Source organism: Mastigoproctus giganteus, chromosome 5 (genome assembly GCF_048544385.1).
Source record: "Mastigoproctus giganteus isolate SK-2022 chromosome 5, ASM4854438v1, whole genome shotgun sequence".
NCBI lineage: Eukaryota > Metazoa > Arthropoda > Arachnida > Uropygi > Thelyphonidae > Mastigoproctus > Mastigoproctus giganteus.
In genome coordinates, this window is record NC_143579.1 from 167,090,149 (window position 1) to 167,115,817 (window position 25,669).

General features: G+C 37.0%; 1 protein-coding gene across 1 annotated transcript in view; it reads left to right on the forward strand.

The window, feature by feature from the left end:
* Positions 1-25,669, forward strand: part of LOC150085820 (uncharacterized) — a 61,578-nt gene that overhangs the window by 2,033 nt on the left and 33,876 nt on the right. The window contains exon 2 of the mRNA XM_090374705.1: positions 1,041-1,140. Within this exon, the coding sequence (XP_090230831.1) occupies positions 1,041-1,140 (100 nt within the window). The remainder of the gene's footprint in view (positions 1-1,040; positions 1,141-25,669) is intronic.

The following is a 25,669-nucleotide window of genomic DNA, read 5'->3' on the forward strand; positions in this document are numbered from 1 at the left end:
ATCTTGTGAATGGTTGATCGGGTCATTTCTAGTTCTCTGCTTGCACAATGGATAGATTTCTTTAGGCTGGGTGTAAAACTTTCACAAATGCACTCAACATTCTTGACACTTACTGAAGCCCAAGCCACACCCTTTTTATGCTAGATAATGCCAGTTCCGTAAAACTGTTCTACCCATTGTTTAATGGACTTGCATGAAGGTACCTTTCCTCCATATTCACAGTGGTACCACCTTTGCACCGTAACTACAAGTTTAAACTCTGCAAACCACAACACACACACACACACACACACACACACACACACACACACACACACACACACACACACACACACACACACACACACACACACACACACCACTTTCTGTTGTACCATTATCAACATCAGCAGCAACATCTACATGTTACTATATAAAACTCTTTGAGCGACTCTTTCAAATGACATAAACATTATTCATATATCAGCTCTTGTTTGCACTTAATAATCATTTGTAATGTGGTCAATAATTTTTGGACACGCTATATATTTTTTAAAACTATAATATTTTTTAAAAGTATTTATATGTACATATAATAAACAGATATGTATGTATTTGCATATATGAAATGTTGCATGTTTAACAATTTTTTTTAAACTGGAAATGGAAAAGACTAATAGTTTTATGCCTATAGCAGTTTTTAAAATTTTCAACGGAATTAATGTTTTTTGTTGTAAAGTAAGAAGTGTAAAAAAATGCAGTATTTTTTAAATATTTAGTTTTTTAAATTAAAAACTGAAAATTGCATAAAATAGGTATTGCGTTATATTAAGAAAAGGCAAACTATTGGTTTTCTCCAAGCAGTTTTAGAAATCCCTAACCTTTTTCCAGAACGTAAAAAGAAAGTTAACAACTGTCAGGTCATGTACTACCATTGTTGTTATTTCTAAGGGGAATTACCACTGCAGGGTTAAAATAAATTTCTTAAAAATTTTCCAGTGTTTGATTTGCTGTATATGTTATAATAATAATAATAATAATGCACTTTAAAACAAATATAGAATCAATGAACTTGAAAATCATGTGCACAGAGAAGAATTTTTGCAGTGTATTTTGAGGAGCTTGTCTCGTGCATGCATTGAAGATGAACTGGATGTTTCTGTAAGTCATCACAAATATTTAATATTACATACCAGTTTTATCGCTGAAAGTTTCATGTAGCATACCTTATGAACATGTACATGTCACATTATAGCCAAGTGTAATGCTGTATTGTGCACACAAAGTAGTTTTGGCAGAATAATATAGTTGGGCTGGAAAAGAAAAGCCTTGCTTTGAAATATCTTTACTGGTCTAGTTTAACCCTGATTAGTAGCAAAAAATTTGCTGCTGACATTTGACAATTGAAAGACTTCCTTCTGGATCAACAGAATCTTGTACTCCTTGATACTGATGTCTCTACCAGTGTGTACAAATAAAGCTTCTCATTTACTCTTTTAATATACTTTTCATTAATTTTTTTCAAGTTTAATGTCTAAGTTTATATTTACTACAAGCATAGTGATTAAAGAAAATAATTAGGATATGTTACTTCAGAGATATCTACATAAACTAAATATCTTTGATGAGCTGAAACGTAGAAACTGAAGTTTAATATTGGTAAATGCAAGGCACTACATCTGGTTAGCATTACTGCTACCCAAAAAAAAAAAAAAAAAAAAAAAGGTGAATGCTATTTGAATAGTGCCAAACTCAAAGTATTGATAAGGAAAAGAACCCTGAGGTAATTATACAGCCCTATAAAGTTCAGACAGGTTAAGGAGGTCGCTGACTCTCTTTAAAAATTACAGCTGTGAATTACAGGCTTCGAAAAAGTGATAGGTATTTGCTATTTTATTTACCTAATTATTATTTTATATTGTACTTTATAAGTAGCCTTATAGTTCTAGTTACACTGGTTATTTTTATTTTTAATTTAGATAAGAGTTTTTGTAGATTACTACTTAATATACGTAAAACCTTTGTTTAGTTCGAATCTTGCGGCCATTGTTTTGTATAGAGAGTAGTAGGGAATTCAAATTTTTAATTGTGGTAGCTAGGTAGCTCTAACGTAAAAATATATAGCGTAAAACGCATCACTGCATTTAGGATTCTATTAGATAGTGTAGTATTGACAATTAATTAATTAATTAAATTTATTGATCTTATTAATTTAAAATATCATGCCCCAGACTAGAGCAGCAAAGCAATGGGCACAAAGTGGCAGGAGTGCTGTGACTCGGGGGAGAACTGAGGGGAGTGATTCTCCAACGCATCGCAGTCTAAAAAAATGTGCAACTTGTGAAATGTTTGCCGAACTCTCTGGAACAGAACATGATCTAGACAAGGAGGATGTCTTTGTGTGTGCCGGGTGCAGAGAGTGTCTATAAAATGGGCGTCAACACAGCGTTCTAATGGGTGTCAATGAGAGCTTGAGCTGTAGGGTAGATGCCCTCGAAGAAATTGATATGAGGGGCCCGTCAAGCTCTCAGCTGCCGAACTCAACGCCAGAGCTCACTCCTGGGCATCAGGCAACACAGCAGCAATCTCCAAGGCAGAATGCATTAGTCCCACAGGAGTTAGTTATTGTTGGTGACTTTATTGTCAGGGAGCCGGGAAAATATTTCTGATCAAGAAGCGTATGCTACGCACTGCTGCTCCTGCCAACCTGGCTACAGAGGTGCCTCTTTTAAGGTCACAAAGGGTGATATTGTTGTACACGTTGCGCCAATGACATTAAGAGTAGGAGATCTGCAGATTTACCTGTATTTGTTCTGCAGATATACTGCAGAACAAATACAGGTCAATGTTGCAAAAACATCGTGAGTTAGGGTTAAATTTGAAAGTGTCTGCAATTCTGTCCAGACATGATAGGAGAGAGTACATGATGAGAGCCTTGTCAATCAATTCGGCCCTGGAGGGAATGTGCAAGGCTCAAGGGGTAGAATTTTTTTCAGCCTGGTCTGTGCTTGTTAACAGGAGAGACTGCTTCTACAGGGATGGGATACACTTAAATTGAAAGGGTGCAAGAATATTTGCTGATTCTATTGAGGCAGTGTTAGGTGAGTCGGAAAACTGCTAGCTTGGGGGGATTCACAGACTAAAAGTAGCTGCAGGCAGAGGTGATGGTGATTCTTGCACAACTTCTATTAGAATAAGTAGCGACCTGGAGCAAGGAGTGCTGGGGGTTTCAGGAACTGATAGCAGTCATCGTGAAACAGGTGGGTATATGGGATGTGTCAGGATAACTAGGAATAGGAATAGGTATATGTATGCTTGCATGTATACCAATGCTAGAAGTATAGTAAATAAATTTGATGAATTTGAAGTGTTGGTCAAGACATCAAAGGCGGATATTGTTGGGATATCAGAGACGTGGTGTCACACAGATATTAGGAATGAAGAATAGCAATTTGGGGATTACAATGTGTACAGAAAGGATAGACAGGATAGGAAGGAGGAGGTGTTATGCTGTTAATTAAGAAAAACAAAATCAAAAGAAGTGCATCCAGTTGATATAGATGAACAGTGCACTGTTGAGTCAGTTTGATGTGACATAAGCACTGTGAAAGCAAAAATAAGAGTAGGAGTGTGTTATAGGCCTAATGGCTCAAATGAGTAAAATGAACAATTGTAGAGAGAAATAAAGTGGGCTAGTAAATCAGAATGTCTTATAATGGAATATTTTAACTTCCCAAATATTGACTGGAACTTGTGGGTTGGTCACTTGCACGCTAGTAAGACTTTTTTGGATTTATTGGATGATTGTTTTCTGCAGCAGCATGTTCGAGAGTCAACCAGAGAGGGTAGTACTCTTGATCTGGTAATCAGCAGTGATCATTCGTGTATTAAGATTTGCAGATAAAGGAACCACTAGGTGGCAGTGATCACAGTGTACTGATGTGGGATTTACTTAAAGATATAATTACCATTAGGGGTAAAGGAAAGGATTTTTGCATCAGTAAAGGTGACTACAGTGGTCTCAGACAGTTTTTAAATTCTGTACAGTGGGATCAACTGATGATGTTACCAACAGCAAATCCTAAGTGGAAAGTATTCAAGGAATTAATCGTGGAAGCTACTAAAAGTTTCATACCTATTAAGAAATATTGTTCAAGGTTTAGGCCTAAATGGTTGTCAGATGAACTAATGAGACTCGTGGCAGAGAAGAAAAATGCATGGGATGCATATAAATTGTCAGGCGACACAGAAGCCTATAGCAGATATAAGCTAGTCTGTAATCACGTCAGAAAGGAGGTTAGGCAGATGAAGGCAGATTACGAGAAATCTTTGGCAAAGGATGCTTAGAAAAACAGCAAGGATTTCTTTACTTATATAACCTCTATGATTAAAGAGGCCTGTGCACTCTGGATTCATTATGAAACTAAAATTACTGTAACACAGAGCGAAAATGGATACAAAAATAGATTGTGACAAGTTTAATAATGGGAAATATACATATATTATATTAGATCATACAAACAAAAAGCTTTCGGTTGTTTTATCAACCTTCCTCAGTTAGATTGTGACAAGTTTAATAATCAGCATTTTTGCTCTGTGTTACAGTAATTTTAGTTTTATATAAACTCTAAAAGGAAGGGGATGAATCTGATTGGTCCACTTCATATCGATGGTTCTACTGTTGATGATCCTGCTCAGATAGCAAACAAACTGAATGAGTATTTTGCATCTACATTCACACATAAGGAGTTATTAAGGTTTGAAAATGCCAGAAGGTTATCACATTGTAGCAGGGTGCTTAATGATTTTGTAATAACCGAAAACAAAGTCGAGGAGAAATTGTTTAAGTTGAACATAAGAAAGACACCTGGGGTAGATGGGATCTATCTAGTTATATTAAAGGAGGCGGCAAAGGAAGTAAGCAAACCCTTAGCCATAATTATGAGAGCATCGTTGGATTCAGGGAAGGTCCCCAAGGACTGGGGATGAGCAAATGTATCCCTAATTCACAAAGGGGGGGGGATCAAAGGGCGACACGAGTAATTACAGACCAGTTAGTTTAACTTCTGTTCCGGGGAAAATAATGGAGTCATTGGTTAAAGAAGCCCTGCAGGATCATCTAGACAAGACTGCAGTAATAATTCAGACACAGCATGGGTTTGCTAAGGGAAAGTTTTGTGTGACAAATTTGATTGGATACTATGATGTGTTTTCAAAGGACCTGGATGTAAAAAATAATTTTGATATCATATACTTGGATTTCAGGAAAGCTTCTGACACTGTTGTGCATGGAAGACTATTGTACAAATTGGAGCAGAATGGTATTAAGGGTAAGTTGCTACAATGGATAAAAGGATGGTTAAGTGGGAGAAGACAGAGGGTGGTAATCAATGGGTGCTGCTCTTCGTGGACTAATGTTATTAGTGGAGTCCCACAGGGTTCGGTGTTGGGTCCACTGTTGTTTTGTATATTTATCAATGATATCAATGAAGGTATATCAGGCTTAATGTCAAAATTTGCAGATGATACAAAGGTTGGCAAGGTTGTTAATGGCAGTAAGGGCAGTGTGCTACTGCAACAGGATCTAGATAATTTGGGCAGATGAGCTAAGAAATGGCAACTGAAGTTTAACCTTGACAAATGCAAAGTACCGCATATGGGTAGAAGTAACCCCAGAGAAATGTACCAACTGTGTGGTACTACACTTAAGGTGGTAGAAAATGAAAAAGACCTGGGAGTGATTGTGCAGTCAGATATGAAGTTTTCTGAGCAATGCAGACAGGCTGTCAGGGCAGGTCGTGGGGTTTTGTCAATGATATATAGGAATTCTGCTAGCAGGGAGGAGGTGGTGATTGTCCCTCTGTATAAGGCAATGGTCAAGCCACGCCTTGAGTACTGCATACAGGTCTGGAGGCTTCATTTTGGGAAGAATGTAGATTTACTTGAGTGTGTACAGAGAAGGGCAACAAGATTGGTGAGGGGAATGACGGGATCCTCTTACCAAGAGAGGCTTAAGTTCTGCAAATTGCAGTGGCTGGAGACTAGGCACTTGCACGGTGATCTGATTGAGGTGTATAAGGCCTTGAATGGGTTGAGCACGCTGAATTCTGTTGAGATTCTTCCACTTGTTCAGATTACGAACCTAAGGGGGCATAAATTGAGGAAAGACAGATGTAGAATAGATGTGTGGAAAAATGCCTTTAACTAGAGGGTGGTTAATTGCTGGAACAAACTTCCATCTGTCATTGTGGAAGTTCATAGGTTCATAGCTGAATTCTGTTGAGATTCTTCCACTTGTTCAGATTACGAACCTAAGGGGGCATAAATTGAAGAAAGACAGATGTAGAATAGATGTGTGGGAAAATGCCTTTAACCAGAGGGTGGTTAATTGCTGGAACAAACTTCCATCTGTCATTGTGGAAGTTCATAGGTTAAATAAATTTAAGGAGGGACTGAACAAACATTTAGAGGGAATTGTTTTGTAAAATTTTTTTTTTTTAGTCGATGCTCATACACTTGCTTTCTTGCATCACATGCCACTACTACTACTACTGCTAGAATCACTTGTGGAATTGTTCTAGTAACCTGTCGTTCTGCCAACAAAGTTCCTATAATTATATGTAGCAAATTTGCCAGAAGGAACAAAGTATTAGTAGCGGCACAATGATGAAAGGAAGCAAATTTATGTATCAACAGAAAAAGAAATAAATAAAAATAAAGTCATCCATTTCATCATTTGATCCTCCCTTCTAATAATTTGTCCAATCTTTCTTTAAATTTATTCAAACTACTTATTTATTCAACAACTACCTATTTAGTACAGGTGATCCTCGAGGATAATTGGTTCCAGAAAATTCCACTTAAAATGAATCCACTTAAAACGGGAACAAAATTTTCATAATGTTTATTATTTAAATAAAGATTTTATACCTATATAATATCGGTGTAGATACATCACAGACAACTCTTAAAGAAAAACTACGGTAGTATTGTGAAAGGTATCATTTTGTGTGTACTGTATCTCATATTGTGCTCATCCTTCACAACGAGTTGCCCATTTATTGCACTACCTTGAATAAGTAACGCTTCACCAAAAGAGAAAACTATTGTTACTTATTGTCAGTGGGCACCACTACCCAGATGGCACTGTTTCAAAGTTAGTTGACTTTTCATCGGTATGTGAAAAGCCGATGAAATTAGTGAAGCGTTACTTATTCGAGGTAGAGCAATACATGGTAACTCACTGTGAAGGATGGGGAAACGTTGCCTATTCGAGGCGACGGGGGGGTTCGGGAGTGGTTTAGTTCAGTGAGTGAGTGGGAGTAACTGTCCCTTTCTTCTTTCAACAGCATTTCTTTCTCTTCTTCTCCTACTATCACTTTTCTACACCTTTTTGCTTTCCTAAGTTTAATAGAGATAGTATGTGGATAACAGTTTCTTATCCCATACCATTTTGCAAGCTTTGCAGTCTGGGTGGTGGTGCCCACCAAGAGTAAGTAACAATACTCATTTCTATTAGTAAAGCATTACATATTCGAAGTAATGCAATACATAGGCAACTTGTCGTGAAAGATGAGCACAGTATGAGATACAGATGAAATAAGAGTTGTCTATTGTGTATCTACACCGATATTATATATGTGGTAATATTTATTATGTATTTGTACATAGTAAAAAATGGATGAAGGAACTGAAAAATGAGAAAATTATTTTATTATACATTTTTTATTATAATATTTTGCGTAGTGTAAGGTTAAGTAAAGTTACACTATTTTTCAGTTATACGAATAAAGAATGAATCTAGAGTTCTTCGTGTTTTTTTTTTTACCTTATGTATTTTTTCAGATAAAATTGTGGCGTGGCATTTAGTTATGTCTTTTTCATGCTTAACATTTGTTGCCCGATCACGAAGAAGATCATTCTCACAAAAAATATTCAAGTGCTTGGTCAATTTTCTCAAAGGAAAAAGTTTTAGTTCTTTAATTTTCAAATCCTGTAACTGTGGGGACTCGGATAATGAATACTCCGATACTGGGAACACCTGTATTAGAAGTGGCAAATGATGCAAGAAAGGAAGCTTATACATCATCAGCCAAGAAAAAAAAAAAAAAAAAAAAAAACACACACACACACACCACTCTTCACATTTCACCTAACCATTTCCTCCAATAGTTTGTCTAGTTCTTCCTTAAATTTATTCAAGTTATCCACTTCCACAACAACAACAGATAGAAGTTTGTTCCAGCAAACAACCACCTGCTGATTAACAGTAACTTACACACATCTGTTCTGTAACCACCTTTCATGTTCCAGGGAAAATAATGGAATCACTGTTTAAAGAAGCATTGCAGGATCATCTAGACAAGATTGCAGTAATAATTAAGACACAGCATGGGTTTGTTAAAAGGAGGTCTTGTCTGAACAATTTGATTGGATACTATGATGTGATTACAAAGAAACTGAATGTCAAAAATAATTTTTTATATTATATACTTGAATTTCAAGAAAGCTTTTGATACTGTTGCACATGGAAGACTTCTATATATATTGGAGAGTTATGGCATTAAGGGTAAGTTGCTACAATGGATAAAGGGATGGTTGAGTGGGAGATGACAAAGAGTGGTAATCAATGGACACTGCTCTTTGTGGACAAATGTTATTAGTGGAGTTCCTCAGGGCGGTGCTGGGCCCCATTGTTGTTTCGTGTATTCATCAATGATATTGATGAAAGTATATAAGGGTTAATGTCTCAGTTTGCAGAGGATATGAAGGTTGGCAGGGTTTTTAATGACAGTAATGATAGTATGCTACTGCAACAGGATTTGGAAAAGTTGAGCAAATGGGCTGAGAGGTGACAACTGAAGTTTAGCACTGACCAATGTAAAATCCTGCATATGGGTAGCAGTAACCCCAGAGTAATGTATCAACTGGGTGGTACGATACCCAGGGTAGTGGAAAATGAAAACGAGCTGGAGGTAATTGTGCAGTCAAATATGAAGTTCGCTGAGCAATGCAGACAGGCTATCAGGGCAGGTCACGGAGTCTTGTCAGTGATATATAGGAATTTTGCTAGCAGGGACAGGGAAGTGATTATCCTGTTATACAAGACAATGGTCAAGCCACACCTAGAGTACTGTGTGCAGGTATGGAGGCCTCATTTTAGGAAGGATGTAGAGTTGATAGATGAGTACAAAGAAGGGCAACAAGATTTGTGAGGGGAAAAAAGGAGTGCTCTTACCAAGAAAGGCTTAAGTTCCGCAAATTGCAGTGCCTGGAGAGTAGGCACCTGTGAAGTGATCTGATTGAGGTATATAAGGCCTTGAGTGGGTTGAGCAAGCTGAATTCTGATGGGATTCTTTCTCTAGCTCAGATTAAGAACTTGAGGGGGCATAGATTCAAATTGAGGAAAGACCGTTGTAGAATAGATGTGCGGAAATTTGTCTTTAGCCAGCAGGTAGTTGATTGGAAGTTGATAGCCTAAATAAATTTAAGGCTGAGCTGGACAGGCATTTGGAATGAATGGAGGGGTGAAATGGGATGGTTTTCTTGTCTGATGCTGCATAAGCTTGCTTTCTTGCATCGCATGCATCTACTAATGCTAATGTGTAGTGTGAGCAAGAGAAAGATATCTGCATTGAGTTTGCTCAATCTATTAAACACTTCAATCAGATCACTTTGCAGGTGCCTAGTCTCCAGATTCTTTAATTTGCAGAACTGAAGCCGTTCTTGGTAAGAGCAACCCTTTGATCCCCTACCAATTCAATCTCATTGCTGTTTTTTGTCTCCCTTCCAGGAGCTCTACATCCTTTCCAAAACAATGCCCCCACATCCAATGGAATAGACTCAATGGAATAAAAACCTCCTTATCCTTGCTGGCAAGATTCCTGTATATCATTGACAAAACCCCATGAGTTGTGCTGACAGCTTGTCTGTATCGCTCAGATGACTTCATAGTTCACATGCACATTTACCCCGAAATCGTTTGCATTTCCCACTACCCTGAGTGTAGTACCACAGAGTTGGTACATTAATCAGGAATTACTGTAACCCATATGCAGTACTTTGATCATCATTGTTAAATTTCAATTGCCATTTCTTTGATGATTTGGCTAATTCGTTTAGATCTTCTTGTAGTAGCATGCCATCATTCCTGTCATTAACCATACTGCTAACCTTTGTATCTGCAAAATTAGATACAGCAGACTCTTGATTAACCAGGAAGCGGATTAACCGGGACACTTCAAGGCTCCAAATAAAAAAAAAAAAAAATCAACCAGAAATCAAAAAAATTCAAGTAATAACTAGAATAGGTATAAACAGATATTTTGGAAGTCATAAATAAACGACAAGCGGAATTATAAGTCGTCATTGGGAGATTAGTGTACCTATTATCTTGCAGTCTCCGCTGTCTTCACACCCGCCCCTCAAAAAAAAAAAAAAGAAAAAGAGAGACTAAATGTTTAGTTTGTTTTAGTACCTCGCATCGATTGTTGTGTTCCGTTCCAGTGCAAAAGGACAAATTTTGTTTTGTTATTTATGTCAGGGATGTCAGAATTTTTTTTATAGTATTTTTTTTTTTTTTTTTTTTGTTTAGAAATTGCAAAAATGATGGGCAAGTGCAAAAGAGTTGTGTTTTCAGTTAAACAAAAACTTGAAATTATTCAAAAGTTTGAAAATGGTGCATCTGTTAAATCGCTAACAGGTATCGCACGGAATTCAGATTTGTCAATAATAATATAGTAGGAATATGTTATTAGTCATTCCCGAGTTACATAAAACTCGACGAAGTAAGAAGTCCTGGAACGTATCGCTTACATATGTTGGAGACTTTTGTATTTTTCTATTAACTGGGAAATTGATTATCTGGGATTTGTTTTTTACCATCTATCTCGGAAAATCGAGATAGATGGTAAAAAACCAGTATCATTAATAAATAAAAAAAAGCAATAATGGGCTCGACACTGAACCCTGTGGGACTGCACTCATAACATTAGCCCACAAAGAGCAGTGGATATTGATGACCACTCTCTGTGTTCTCACACTCAGTAATCCCTTTATCCGTAGCAGTAACTTGCCCTTAATACCACACTGCTCTGATTTGTATAGTACTTTTATGTGCAACAGTATTGAAAGCATTCTTAAAATCCAAGTAATCCAACTATATGATATCAGAATTATTTTTTATTTGCAACCAGTTCCTTTGTGATTGAATCATAGTATCCACTCAAATTGGTCAGACAAGATTTACCCTTAACCAACTCATGCTGTGACTGAAGTATAACTGTACTCCTGTCTAGATGGTCCTGCATTATTTCTTTAACCAGTGACTCCATTATTTTCCCTGGAATAGATGTTAAGCTAACAGGTCTGTAAATATGTGCCACCCTTTTAACCCCCTGTGTGGCTTGGGAATAAATTTGGACGTGTCCAGTCCATGGGAACCCCCCTCTGAATCCAAGGCTGCTCTCATAATTATGGCTATGGATTTGCTTACATCCTTTGAAACCTTTCTTAATATGAGAGGGAGAGAGAGCTATTGGATGGATGTCTTCCACCCCTTTCTTATGTTTAATTTCAAAAATTTCTCTTCCACTTTTCTCTCATTTATTAAAAAAAAAAATCATTTAGTCCTCTGTTTGATAAACTTCTGGCATCGACTTCCCTGAAGAAGTCCTCATGTGTGAATGTAGATGCAAAATATTTATTCATTTTGTCAGCAACCTAAGCAGGTTCATCAACAGTTGAACCATCAATATCAGGTGTATCAATGCGATTCACCCCTTCCTTCTATTGTTTATATAAGAAATCAAGTTTTTGTTGTTTTATTTATATCTTTTGCTAAAGATTTATCATAATCTGTCTTATTTCCTTTGACTTGATTACAGACCAGTTTATATCTGACATAGGCTTCTGTATCACATGATAATTTATATGTATCCCATTCATTTTTCTCCTCTACTGTGAGTCTTAGTTCATTTGACATCTATTTATGTCTAAGCTTTGAGCAGCATTTCTTTGTTGGTATGAAAAGCCTAGTAGCTTCCATGATTATTTTTTTGAATTATTCCCATTTTGAATTTGCAGATGGTATTATCATCAGTTAGTCACACTATGTAGAATTTAAAAACTGTCTAAGACCACTGTAGTCACCTTTATGAAAGCAAAAACTCTTCCCTTGTCCCTTGATGGTGGTTACATCTTTAAGTAAATCCCACATTAGTGCACTGATCACAGTCACCCAGAGGGTCTTTTACCTGCAGGTTCTTAATGCTGGAACAATCGCTGCAGATAATCAGATCAAAAGTATTGCTTCTTTGACATGCTGCTGTAGAAAGCAGTCATCGAATAAATTGACAAAAGTGCCGTGATTGTGCGAGTCACCAATTCACAAGTCTGGTCATCTCTAGTGTGCCATAAATCATTTCTGATTTACTAGAAAAATTGGAAAACTTTCATTATTGTCTCAAATCTTCAGGTTCTAACCAGCTTGGAAATCTCTCCACATTTGGCATTGCCCTCTGGAAGCGTACCATTGATGTAACCACAGCCGCTCCTGCCATAGCCACTAAATTCTCAAAATGGAAAATCAATGACGCCAGGATTTCAATCCGTTCTGCGGATTGGATTCCTCTGATCCCAGGGACATTGTGTGCTTCTACGCCAAAAAAGCAAACTGGAATTCCTTCTACCAAGTCTTATCCAGCAAACTTCAAGAGGTTTGCTGGATAAGACTTGGTAGAAGCACCTTCCAAACTTCAAAATAACCTAAAGAAAGTGCTATTACAATTAACAAGACCATCCACGAAGCCTGCAGAAAAGCCATTCTTAAGTGAAAACCATTTAGAAATGATGTTCCTTGGTGGGATAAAGAACTCAACAACTAAAGGAAATTGGTGTTTCAAGCCAGAAAAACATTTCAAAGGGCCTGTGCTACCATGCCACAATCAGCAATTGATGCTGCTCGAGAAATTTACAGAGTCCCCTGTAACAGATACACGGACACCATTAGGAGGTGCAAGAAACCATCCTGGCAGGAGCTGGTCTCCACTATACACAATAATGATCCCTGAGGAATGGTATTCTGTATCCTGGTATACCATATTATTACTAATAAGCTCCCAAGGGGAGAGGTCCTCACAACTAAACCAGATAGTAGCCTAACATAAGCCTGTAGCGACTCCATCTCCAATTTACTTGATTCCATTTCCAACTGACAAGGAATCACTAAATGCTGAACAAGAACTTATAATGACTAGAAATTGAGTATGCTACTGAGAGAATTGAACTCTTCACACTTGAGGAGCTGCCGTTCTAAGGACAAAGGAAAATAAAACTTGGAAAAGATCTAGAAGTTTGCAGAAAAATTTCCACATACTCTCCTGGCCATGTTTAACAAATATCTAGCTTACAAAGTGTTTCCTTTCCTAACATTTGGAAGGAGGCCAACCTAAAACTCATCATTAAGAGTTCCGATAAGCCTGCAGAAAACCCGAATTCCTACTGGCCCATCAGCTTACTTCCTGTCCTTGCAAAACTTCTGGAATGACTTCTATAAAACAGACTGGATTACCATTATACAACTCCAAATCGAGCCTCGCCTCTACAATACGGTTTCAAAAAAGGATCTAGCACAGAGAATGCTATCCAATGCCTACTGAACATTTCAGCTGATTCACCCACTAAGTATGTACTAGCCATCATGGTTGACTTTGCTGGAGCCACTGACTGAATCTGGTGGCCTAATATCCTTAGAAGGCTGGGGCATTCAGAAGTTCCTCAAAATCTTTATGGTTGCATTAAATTTTATCTCAACAGTAGAATAGGTACCAGCATGTTACTACAGTGGCTGATAAAAACTGCATCACCTTAAAAAAAGTAACATTTGTAGTGAAACATATAAGATATTGTTTGATTAAAGTCATTTTGCTTGTCGCAAAGCAAAGGTATTGTTCCTGTCTGTTGCATCAGACAGGAATTAAGGTATTGCATCAGCCGTTTCTATAAATACAGCGTTGGAAGGGTATACATTATTATTATTATTATTATTATTAGCTACATGGTGCAAGGAAGCCTGAGGCTTATGCTGCACTAGCCAAAAAAAAAATTCCATGAGTTACCCTGAGAGAGAGAGTCAAAAGTAGAAGGGAATCACCAAGGAAGAGAAGAATGATGATATCCAGTTCAGGACCCTGGGTGTGCCAAGCCCATACTCACCAGATGTGAGCCCCTGGCATGCTCATTAGTATCCTGTTTTGCGGAGGTGTAAGCATGGCTCCATATGTTCAGTTGACACCAAGAAAAAAAAGTGTAGCTGTTTCTCTGTCCCAGGAAGGGTTTTCTACATATGCTATCGCTGATAAAATAGGCTGCCACCAGTCAACAGTATCCCGGGTGCTGAAATTAAAGTGTGAAACCAGTGATATGAAGAGAAGACCTGGATCAGGCCGTAAGAGAGCGACTATGCAAGATCACTATGCAAGAGTGACTTCCCAAGATCGATATTTGAAATGGCTATGCCTTTGTAATCGCTCTGCTAGTGCTCGATCTAAAACTGGACTTTGAGATGGCCTCTAGTGTTGAAACAAGTGCACAAACTATCCAAAGATGGCTTTCGGAATGTGGTCTGCATGTCTATCGGCCCAAGAAGAAGCCTTTCTTGACCCAACAAATGAGGAAGAAGCTACTTGTTTTGGGCTAAAATACATGTTTCATTGACAAAAGAGCAATGGGACATTGTCATCTTTTCTGACAAATCGAAATTCAACCTGCATGGCTCGGATGGGAAGCAATATGTCAGAAGACGAAAATTGGACGCATACCATCCTGACTGCATAACACCGACTGTAAAGTCCGCCAGTCAGATGGTCTGGGGATGCATATCAAGAAAAAGGGGTGGGGCAAATTAAGTTTATTAATTGAATGGTGAATGTAGAAACCTTCACTGCTGTCTTGGAGGAGTGCCTGAAACCCGTTATTAGGGATCACCACACGGACATCCAAAACTTCATTTTTCAAAAGGGCTTGGCACCTTGCCACACAGAAAAATTGGTAATTTTTATGCTAGTTAGATTTAATGATGAGTTTGTCTTCTTATCTCATAAGGCTTACAAGATACTTACACCAATGTTTTCCTACTTTTTTCTCCCTTAAGGTGCAGTGATACCTCAGAAATGCTGGCATTACAGTGTTGATCCGGCATCAGTCCACATTTGAACCCTATTGAAAATTTCTGGTATATAATGTCATCTAAAATTGCTCAGAAGCCAACAAGTAAGATTCCGATGCAGGAGAGCATTTTAAGGGTGTGGTACCACGAAATTGGGCAACTGTATATCCAGAAGTTGATTAACTCTATGTCAGATCATTGCATGGCTGTAACTGCAGCTCGAGGAGGAACAATAAAATATTGAGGACTTATTTTGCTGATTTACAGTATATAACGCTATTACATTAACTTGTCATTTCAGTTTGTACATGTAAATACAATAAAATGTATGTTTGGTTGTCATGATTGCCATTTGCATGATTTTTATTAATTATGCATTTTACCCTTTGGTAAGATATTTATGGCAATTAGGTATATCAGGTGGTCTTTTCATTCACAGAGATATATATCCCATCTAACAAATACATTTTGAACATTTCTGCAACCCACAATGCAGTGCAAAACACATTATTTGCAAAATTCACAAGTGATACAGCTTTTTTGTTCACTAGTGTAGGGTGGTCACTCATGGTTGTCCTCAAGGCTTGGTCCTTGGACCCTTTTTCAGAAGTGGCCTCAGGTCTCTCAGCGCGCTGTGCGAGATTTTTTGGTGCACATTCTCCGAATTGAAATTTACAGCGTATCAGTGAATTTTGGGGACATTTTGCTGCCCTGTTCACGGGACTCGCTCGATTGTGCCTTAAGCCGGCCCTGCCCTTTTTTTAAAGTCTTGAACACTTCAGTCAAGTTTTCTTGTGTGCATAATTTCCAGATGTAGCAATTTACAGAACTTAACTGTTTGAGCAGCAGCAGCAGCATGGAAAGCAAGGCAGTGGAGATTTCCAGGACTGTTGGGAGTCATAGTGGAACAAATAAATACATGGGCTTTAAAATAAATAAATACATGTGTTATTTATTAAATAAATTAAATAAGTTAAATAAATAAAACAAATAAATACGTGTGTTAGGGTAACTAAGAGTAGAAACAGGTGCATGTATACCAATGCTAGGAGTATAGTTAAATTTGAAACTGAGCATCATCTGCATGGTGGTGAAGCTTAGCAGTGGCAAATGATGCCAGAAAGCAAGCTTATACAGCATTAGCAAAAAAAAAAAAAAAAAAAAAATCTGACATCACCTCCGGTAATTTTAGTTCTTGCTTGATTTTATTCAAACTACCCACTTCCACAACAACAGATGCAAGGGCTAATGTAAAGAAAGCTGACACAAGAACTACAGAAAACTTTGGGAAACTTACAGGACAAACTGGTTTGCTGCTACTGCGGTGTCTTCCTGCATTCTCATTAAATAGATGATGCGTGTTATTGGTAGCGGCAGTAGAAGTCAAGAACGATATACTGATAGACATGTAGGCATGACAGACGATGTAATGATTAGTTTTTTATCATTATTAAAGCAGATTATTGGAGTTCATGAGTGTTTTCGCTATTAAAAAACCTATATTACTTATTTCTTTGTATGTTTTTTAATGTTAAGTTTTCTAACCTAACCTTAAAGGATAGGTTAGTAAAAAAGGAAAAGTTTCTTTATTTTTCATTATATTTCATAACCTGACCTTAAATGTTAGGTTATGAAATAACAGGAAAGGGTTTCCTTACATTTCCTAACCCAACCTTTAAGGTTAGGTTAGGAAATAATAGGAAATGAAGAAAAGATTCTTTATACATATACTTATCATAATGTCAATGACTCACTTAATGTTATGATGTTATAGTCTTTCATGCCTACATGTCAATCAATATATCGTTCTCAACTTCTACTGCCGATACCGATAACATGCACTTTCTGTTTACTGAGAATGCCGGGAGAAACTGCAGTAGGCAGACCAATTTGTCTGTTAAGTTTCCTGTAGTTTGCCGTTTCTCATGTTGGCTTTCTTTACCTTCACCGATGCAAGTTTGTTCCAATGTTCAACACTAAGGCAAACTTCCACAGATCCAGATTGCAACTATCCTTCCTCAATTTGAATTTATGACCCCCCCCCTCGTATGTGTAGTCTAAGCAAGTGAAAGAATGCCATCAACATTGAGCTTCCAAAAAGCTTACATTCCAAAAGCTAACAAAAATACGACTTTTTTTTTTTTATAACTATCGGAAACTTAATTTTTATAGTAGTAATAACTTAATATTTTAACTTTATTTTTATAATAATAGTAACTTAAATAGTAATAACTGGACAAACATCTTACCTTACAAACTGTGATACTTATATGTGAGATAATGTATGTTCCTTTAATTTTCCTCTTCATCGCTGCTAAGCACAATCTCTTCTGCAGCATGTACCTTCTGTTCTCTTTAAAAGTCACGAACTGCACTCTTCGAAATCACAATTATTTTTTATGGTCCCAAACAAGCACAAATTCAATAGCACAGAACCTAACCCAGGGATCTCCCAACAAAATACAGAGGACCCCCGCTTTTAATGATATGTGAAAATTTGAAGAATATTTTCCAGTTAGCAAAATAAAAATAAATTTACGTTTGCTTACATATATAGCTTAATTAATATGTACATACTAATTGATATTTCTGTTCACTGACTTTTTTTTTTTTGTTGTAAAATTTAAAACACTAAAAATGATAAGCAATTAATAACAAAGAACATGGCATGCACAAGTTGAAAGAAACACAATACGAAGTAATGAGTTTCTGAAAATTTATTTATGTTTTTTATATGATTGAATATTTCATGGAAGGGGAAACACAATTCACCATAATAATGTAAAAACCCACGGAATTCCAGCTATCAGTACTATAACAAATGCAAGATCGAGTTTACTACCTATTTTAAAAATACTAATATCGCTTTTGTGGTATTTAGAAAAATACCACGAAAGCGATAACAACTAGCGAGTCAACAGCAGGGATTCACGAAAAGGAATGGAAACATCGAGAATTACATCTAACATAATAGCAGGGTTTTCCCAGCACAAAAGCTCAAAAATACCGTGCTATGATTTTCAGCAATTCTCAAACTCTGTTAGAATGAAACCTTGTTGTAGAAGTACTGTGTTGTGTGAGGATTGCCACAATTTATCAGTCGTGTTAGAGTGACACTGTGTTGTAGAAGTACTGTGTTATACAAGGGTTGCCTGTATTGATCTTGTAGATAGTCTAGGATATTATGTGGTATCATGATATTACATGACATTATTTGTTAACCATAAAACAGCGTAGTCATGCCAAAGAAACATGTGGAAATAGTACATATTCATATATACACGTAAAAAAGTCTTAACAAATTTGTTCAAGATTTAGTCACCAGCTGAGGGTGGGGGATGATGGAATACTAAAAGTTTTTTTGGAATAGGTATTATGCGACAAACTCAAGTCACATAAGATGAAAATTTAAAGCAGCCAATATTATTCAACGTTGCACTATGATATTTTATGGCCAATTTATCATTAAACTCTAAAAATTAAAAGCTTTTAAATTTCTATATCTTATTAACTTTTATCTATATGTTAAATTTATTATAAAAGATATATTAACTATTATTAACGGTATAATGAAGCAACAAATCAAAAAAGCACAAGAAATGTTAAATTACTTGGAAGAGGGTTCTATATGATTGTTCATTATTATGTTAATCAATGATAGACACTACACTATTATATTACGTGGTAGATTAAGTAATTTGAAATGATACAATTTAAAGGAATTGGACCACCTCAATGCCAAACACTTAAACTATTTATGGCTACGTTTTGGGAACTCACTCTTGGTCCACCAGACTAAGAGACTATTCCCCGATCATGCCTGAAGATGGGGAAACAGGGGTTCCTGAAATGTAGCCATAAATAGCTTAAGTGTTTGGCACCACATGATATAATAGTTTAGCATCTGTGAATTCATTAACATAATGTTAAATTGCCACGTCACTTCCCAAGTTACAAATACTTAACTTACGACAATTATGCATGCAAAAAAAAAAAAAACCCATCCAGGAGATAAACAGCTTAATGTGTTCATAAATGAACAAACTTTGAATATTTATTTAATTTGTTTATTGAATTAAAAATGATTAAGTATGCTAACTTAGTTATTGTTAGTGTTGAATAAGAAATTAATGCTATACAGGCATGAAAGCCCGATATGATTATTTATTATTATTTATGTTACTTTGTTAGTAACAAAATAAGTCTGGTGTTACTTTTTAGAAATGGGCAAATTTTTTTTTTTTTTTTTTTTTGACTGATGCAGAATGTTTGCTTCTTTGCATCATTTGGCCAAATTAATACTAATAATACTAACCAATGAGGTGTGTTTCGTAAAATAATGCTGTCATTAGTTTGGCATCTAATAAGAGTCTGTTGCACTTTATCTTTGTTAAAAGTCACACTGTTCCTCATGAGGTGCAGATCACTGCAGTTTTAAAACAAATAACTGGCAGTTCAACCACACAGCTACTAGACTGACCTGTAAAATACGATGACCAAGAGGGATTTCTTAGTCACCATGATGATCATTTTTGTTAAGCCCTATACTATGTCACAAGAAAGTAATGAATTAAATGTATAATTTTATGTACAGGCAACCCCGTATAACACGGTACTTCAACAACATGGTTTCGCTCTAATACGATTGATGAATTGCGGCAATCTTCACACAACAAGCTAGTTATATAACAAGGTTTCGCTCTAACATTGTTAGAGAATTTCAGTAAATCTCACACAATGGTATTTTTGTGTGGGGTAAACCCTGCTATTATGTTGGATGTAATTTTTCAACATTTCCACACTGTATTTTATTTTGTTGGGAAAATCTCCATGTTACGTTCTGTGCTATTGAACTTGTGGAAAAATCTAGATTTCAAAGTTTTATTACTATTGGATAGCACACCTGACTATCCAAAAGATTTAAGTCATTTAAACATTGAAGTTAATGTTTCTACCATCACAGTTGTGCTAGGTTAATACGGTTGGTTGTTGTTGGGTTTTTTTTGGCGCAAAAGCAACTTTGGCCATATTGCGCCTATCTATTAATGTTTATGTGACAAGGAAGTTTATATTTCTTAAATATGATTTATTTCTGGTCAAAATATCCTATTAATTTTAAATAAGTGAATATATTTTCAACGTTGGAGTTATCGCCTAGGATTTGTGATAAGGTCAGAGAATCTTGGAAATTTATAGGGAGATGGAAGGCTGATTGTCGTGCCATGTGGTATTGTGGACATTCTATAAGGAAATGTTTTACAGTGAGTTGACAAGAACAGTGAAAACATTCTGGGGGGTTTGCTTTGGTGAGTAAGTGAAAGGCGTGAGATGAGTATGTCCAATGCGCAGTCTGGTTAAAATGACTTCTTCGTGCCGATTTTTACGAAGACTCGATTTCCATGGTTGAAGTTCATGTTTTATTTGAAACAGTTTATTGTTTGATTCATTTTGCCACATTTGTGACCATTGTGTATGGAGAATCTGTTTTATAATAGGCCTGTAATCGAAATGTGGAACTTTGTAAAGCCTTAGGTTTGTGTTTGTAGGATTCTTTGCTGCTCTATCGGCTCTTTCATTACCTTCAATGCCTGTATGTCCTGGAATCCAACAGAATTTTACTTGCCTCATTTTACTTTTGAGTTTCACAAGATGAGTTTGTATCTGATGAAGAATGGGATGCGATGGAGTCTGCCTTTGTTACAGAGCATGTATTGCACTCAATGAATCTGTGTATATGAGATGTTTCAGATGCGGGGAAGATGCTATGTATTTTAAGGCCATTAGTATGGCGAATAGCTCGGCAGAATAGCTGCTGCATTGGTTTGGGAGTTGCTGTGAGATAACAGTGTGTGGAAATACCACTGCAGCACCAACTTTGGTGTCTGTTTTAGAGCCATCTGTATATATATGAAGGTATTCAGAGAACTGTGATGAGTGGGCTGCATGCATCTGTTTTATGTTGACATTTGCCAGAGTGCTTTTTCCCCATTGTTGAAAATAAGTGTCACAGTTAGGCGTGAAAGTGTACCATGGTGGAATACTTATGCTATTATCCTCATGTATGTTGTCAAAGCTTAGGCCCCATTTTGAAACAATTTCTTTTAGTCGTATTCCAGCTGGTTTATTTACTGTAGGTTTATTGTTGTAGAGAATTTCCCACTGTGGGTTAAAAAGATACTGCCAAGTAGGATGATGAGGAAGACTTCGGATTTTAATTGCATAGTTTAATAGCAGCATTTGCCTCCGGAGATATAGTGAGGGCTCGTGGGTCTCTGCATATAAACTATGGACTGGTGAAGTTCTGTATGCCCCTAAGGAGATTCGTAAGGCACTATGATGTATGGAATCGAGCCATTTGATGACACTTGGTCTACACGAACTATACACAGGGGCTCCATAGTCTAGTCTTGATCTGATTATAGCATGGTATAGGTGAAGTAGTGTGAACCGATCAGCTCCCCACTTCATTGCAGAAAGAACTTTGAGAATATTTAGTTTTTTTTGACAGGTTGTTCAGAGGCATTTGATGTGATCCAAAAAGTTAAGTTTTTTATCTAGAATGAGGCCAAGGAAACGTATACTATTTGCTAGAGGTATCAGCTGGTTTTCTAGTCTTATTTCTGGATCTGGGTGCATTTTTCGCTTTCTACAGAAATGTATGGCCATTGTTTTTTGTTGTTATATTCTATAGCCATTGTTTTTAGTCCATAATTCTATTTTTTTCATTGCGCTTTGTAACTGCCTTTCAATCATGTTCATGTTTTGTGAATGGCACGAAATAGTAACATCATCTGCATATAGGAATGTTTCCACTGTTTTTGGCAAGACTTTTGTAATAGAATTTATTTTGATTGAAAACAAGGTTGCACTCAGTACTGAGCCCTGAGGAACTCCTTCTTCCTGAGTATATATTTGTGACAGATTGTTTTGATATTTTACTTGGAAGGTTCTGACTTTCAGGAAATTTTTTACTAAGAGTGGTAAGTTGCCTCGCAAACCAATGCTGTAGAGATCTTTAAGAATGCCATATCGCCAGGTAGTATCAAAGGCCTTTTCTATGTCGAGACTGATCATTATTAGATGCTCATTCCTTAGAAAAGCATTTTGGATATTTGCTTCTGCTTTTATCATGGGATCTAGAGATGATCTATTTTTACGAAAGCCGTACTAATTTATGTTAAGTACATTATATGTTTCTAAAAACCAGATTAATCTGTTGTTCACCATTTTCTCAAGGATTTTCCCAAGGCAACTTGTTAGTGCTATTGGACGATAACTTGTGGGAATCGTATGATCTTTGCCAGGTTTAGGAAAGGCAATTACAAAGGAGTGAAGCCAGGAATTTGGATAGTAGTTTTCCATGTAAATTCTGTTGTATGGCATAAGCAAAGCCTTTAGAGATTTTTGATTAAGTTGTTGGATCATTTCATAGTGAACTCCATCAGGTCCTGCTGCACTCTTCCTAGACTTAGCCAGAGCTTTTTGCAGTTCTTCTATGTTGAAAGGTTGGTTATATGGGAGTTGTTGGCTGGTATTAAAGTTTAGTCTGTATTTTTCAGCTACAGGTTTTCATTTTCTGAAAGGATGGGGTATATGCCGATACTGCTGATATATTTGCAAAAGTAGTTGCAAGTAAGTTTGCGATTTCCTTGGAGTTAGTTATTTCCTGTCCATTCCAGATTATTAGTGGAGTTGGAACTGAAAGAAATTTCCCATTAAGTCTTCTGATTTTGTTCCATATGACACGGGTATCTGTATTTTTATTAATTGTGGAAGCGAATTGTATCCATGAATCCTTTCTACTTTTATGCTGGATATATCTAGCTCTGGCTCTAGCTTTTTTAAAATTTATGAGGTTGATGGAAATGGGATACTTTCGGAAGAGATTCCAAGCCTTATTCTTCTCTCTTTTGGCTATCCTGCATTCTTCATTCCACCACGCTGTGTCGTGTTTATGATATTTTCCAGATGACCGAGGAACTGTAGCTTCAGCTGCTATTAAAATTTGGTTTGTGACATGAGCTGTAGCATTGTCTATGGGCTGAGTGGTGATTAATTGTTTGTCCATTGCTGCGATTGTTTTATATTTTGTCCAGTCAGCTTTATGAAACCTCTATCTTTTTTCACCATCGTGATGTGTAACATCATTTATTAATATTTTGCAGACCACTGGAAAATGTTCGCTATTAAGAGGATTTTTCAAGATTGTCCATTCAATCAGTGGATATAGAACAGGTGAACATATGGAAATGTCAATTGCAGAGGCTGTTCCATTGGGCAAATGGATATATGTCTCAATTCCAGTATTAAGGAGAGAGAGACTTTGCTCTTCCAATAATTTCTCAATCAATTTGCCACATTTGTCTTGGTGACGGGATCCCCACATGGGATAGTGTCCATTTAAATCTCCCATGATACAGACCGGGGGTGGTAACTGGGTTACTAATGCTTCTAGGTCTGAATATGCATACTCTTGATTTGGAGAAAGGTAGAGTGAGACCAGTGAGAAAGTAAACTGGATTGAGACTCGTACTGCAACTGCTTCCAAAGATGTTTGTAGTTGGAGGCATTTACATGGAATTTTGGAGTCAATTAGAATTGCCACTCCACCATGAGCTCCACAGGAAAGGCATCGGTCTTGTCTATAGGTACCGTAACGGTTCACTGCTGTGTTTACTTGTGGAGTTAGGTTAGTTTCTTGAAGACATATACCTACAGGGTGATATTTATCGATTAGGTTGCGAATGTCATCAATGTTACTGCGGAAACCTCGACAATTCCACTGTATTATTGTGCGCATTATATTGGCTTTGTAGTTGTATTTGTTTCTGACTTTTTACGAGTAGGGGTTTGCTTGGATCGCTCAGGCTTTTTCTCTTTTCTGGGAAAGATTGGGCGATCTTCCATCTCTTCCTCAGCATGTATCTCTAAGATTGGTTCTTCTGGGACTTCTTTTTCACATGTATCCATATGATCATGGACAGGGAGTTTGTCATCTATATCTATGTTTTTAGTATTTATGGTTGGCCGTGACGTGGAAGGCATTGTTGGAGGAATTGTAACAGGTGTATTTATGGCTTGATTAGAAGTTGAGATTGAAGATGATTTTGCTGATGGAGCTAGGATTGAGCGAGCCCAATCAGAAATAGAGATGTTTGGGGGGATTGTAACGTTGGTTTGAACTGAAGTGGTAGTGACAACAGTTATCTGTTTATGCTGTTGGACAGTTGCTGCATATGAGTGTGTTATTGCAATTGGTGATATTTGTTTCTTTGCCTCAGGGTAGGAGACTTTGTGCTCGGTTTTATACTTCTGAATCATTTTTTCTTTTTTCCATGTTTCACAGTCTTTGGAGTAAGCGGAATGGTTGCCTCTACAGTTTGGACACTGTAAGATTTGTGCAGAACATTCGGTATGGGTATGGTCTTTAGATCTACATGAAGCACATACAGCAGTCCCTCGACATACTGTCTGTGAATGTCCAAATTTTTGACATTTATAACATCTGATTGGGTTCGGTATATATGGTCGGACATGACAGTTCAAGTATCCGGGTTTTACAGATGTTGGTGGATTTGGCAAGTTGAAAGTTAGTATAATGTTTCTGGTTAGAAGTAGTGAACCATCCTTTTTGATTAGTATTCTTTTTACCTGAATAACATTTTGTTCTGAAAGCTCTTGTTTAATTTCTTCCTCGGGTACATGTAAAAGATCCCATTCTGTTATAACTCCTTTTGAGTAGTTTAAGGTGGAATGAGGTGACACTTCTATAGGAGTTCCTCCAAGTGTTTTCAATTTAAGTAGCTTGTCAGAATGCTTGGATTGTGTTGTTTCAGCAAGCAGGTCACCTGATTTTAGTCTGCGAACCATTTTTGGTGAGCCAGTGACGTTCTCTAAACTTTTCTAAATCAGAAAAGGAGAAAGCTTGCTGACTGGCTGGTCAGTCAAAGAATGTATAATGAGGAAATGAGGCCAGATATTCTGGTCTGTATCCTTCTTTTGTCTCTTAGCAAAGGAAGGGTTGTAATCTTCCTGCTCTCTCGAATGTGATGGGGCATTGATCCCACAAGAGTCAGTATTGGTATGGTCCATCTTTGCTCCTTTTTAGCCCTTGGCAGAGAGAGTGACTTTTCTGCCAAGGTTTCCGGCCCCACCACGGGGAGGCAGGAGCAGTGCCTGGTGTGACCAAGCGAAGAGTAGTAGTAGGGGTTAGTAATATACTATGAGAAAATAAAGAAAGGTGGCTTTCCTTCCTTGCTCTGTACAGGAACTTTTGTTACAAGAGCTGTTATAAAATAAATGGATTTTTTAACGATAAGGACAAAAAGGAACTGTAAATCGCTTTCTAGAAATCGCACTGGAAGTACAGATAAATTGCTCAGTCACAATCGTTTGGCACCCGGGGCCTAAGTTAATACAACTTCTTTCATTCAGCCATTAGATCAAGGCATTATATCCACCTTTAAAACTCATTACACCAGAAAATCATTAAATGGATTTTGGAAAAAACTGATTCCGAATCTG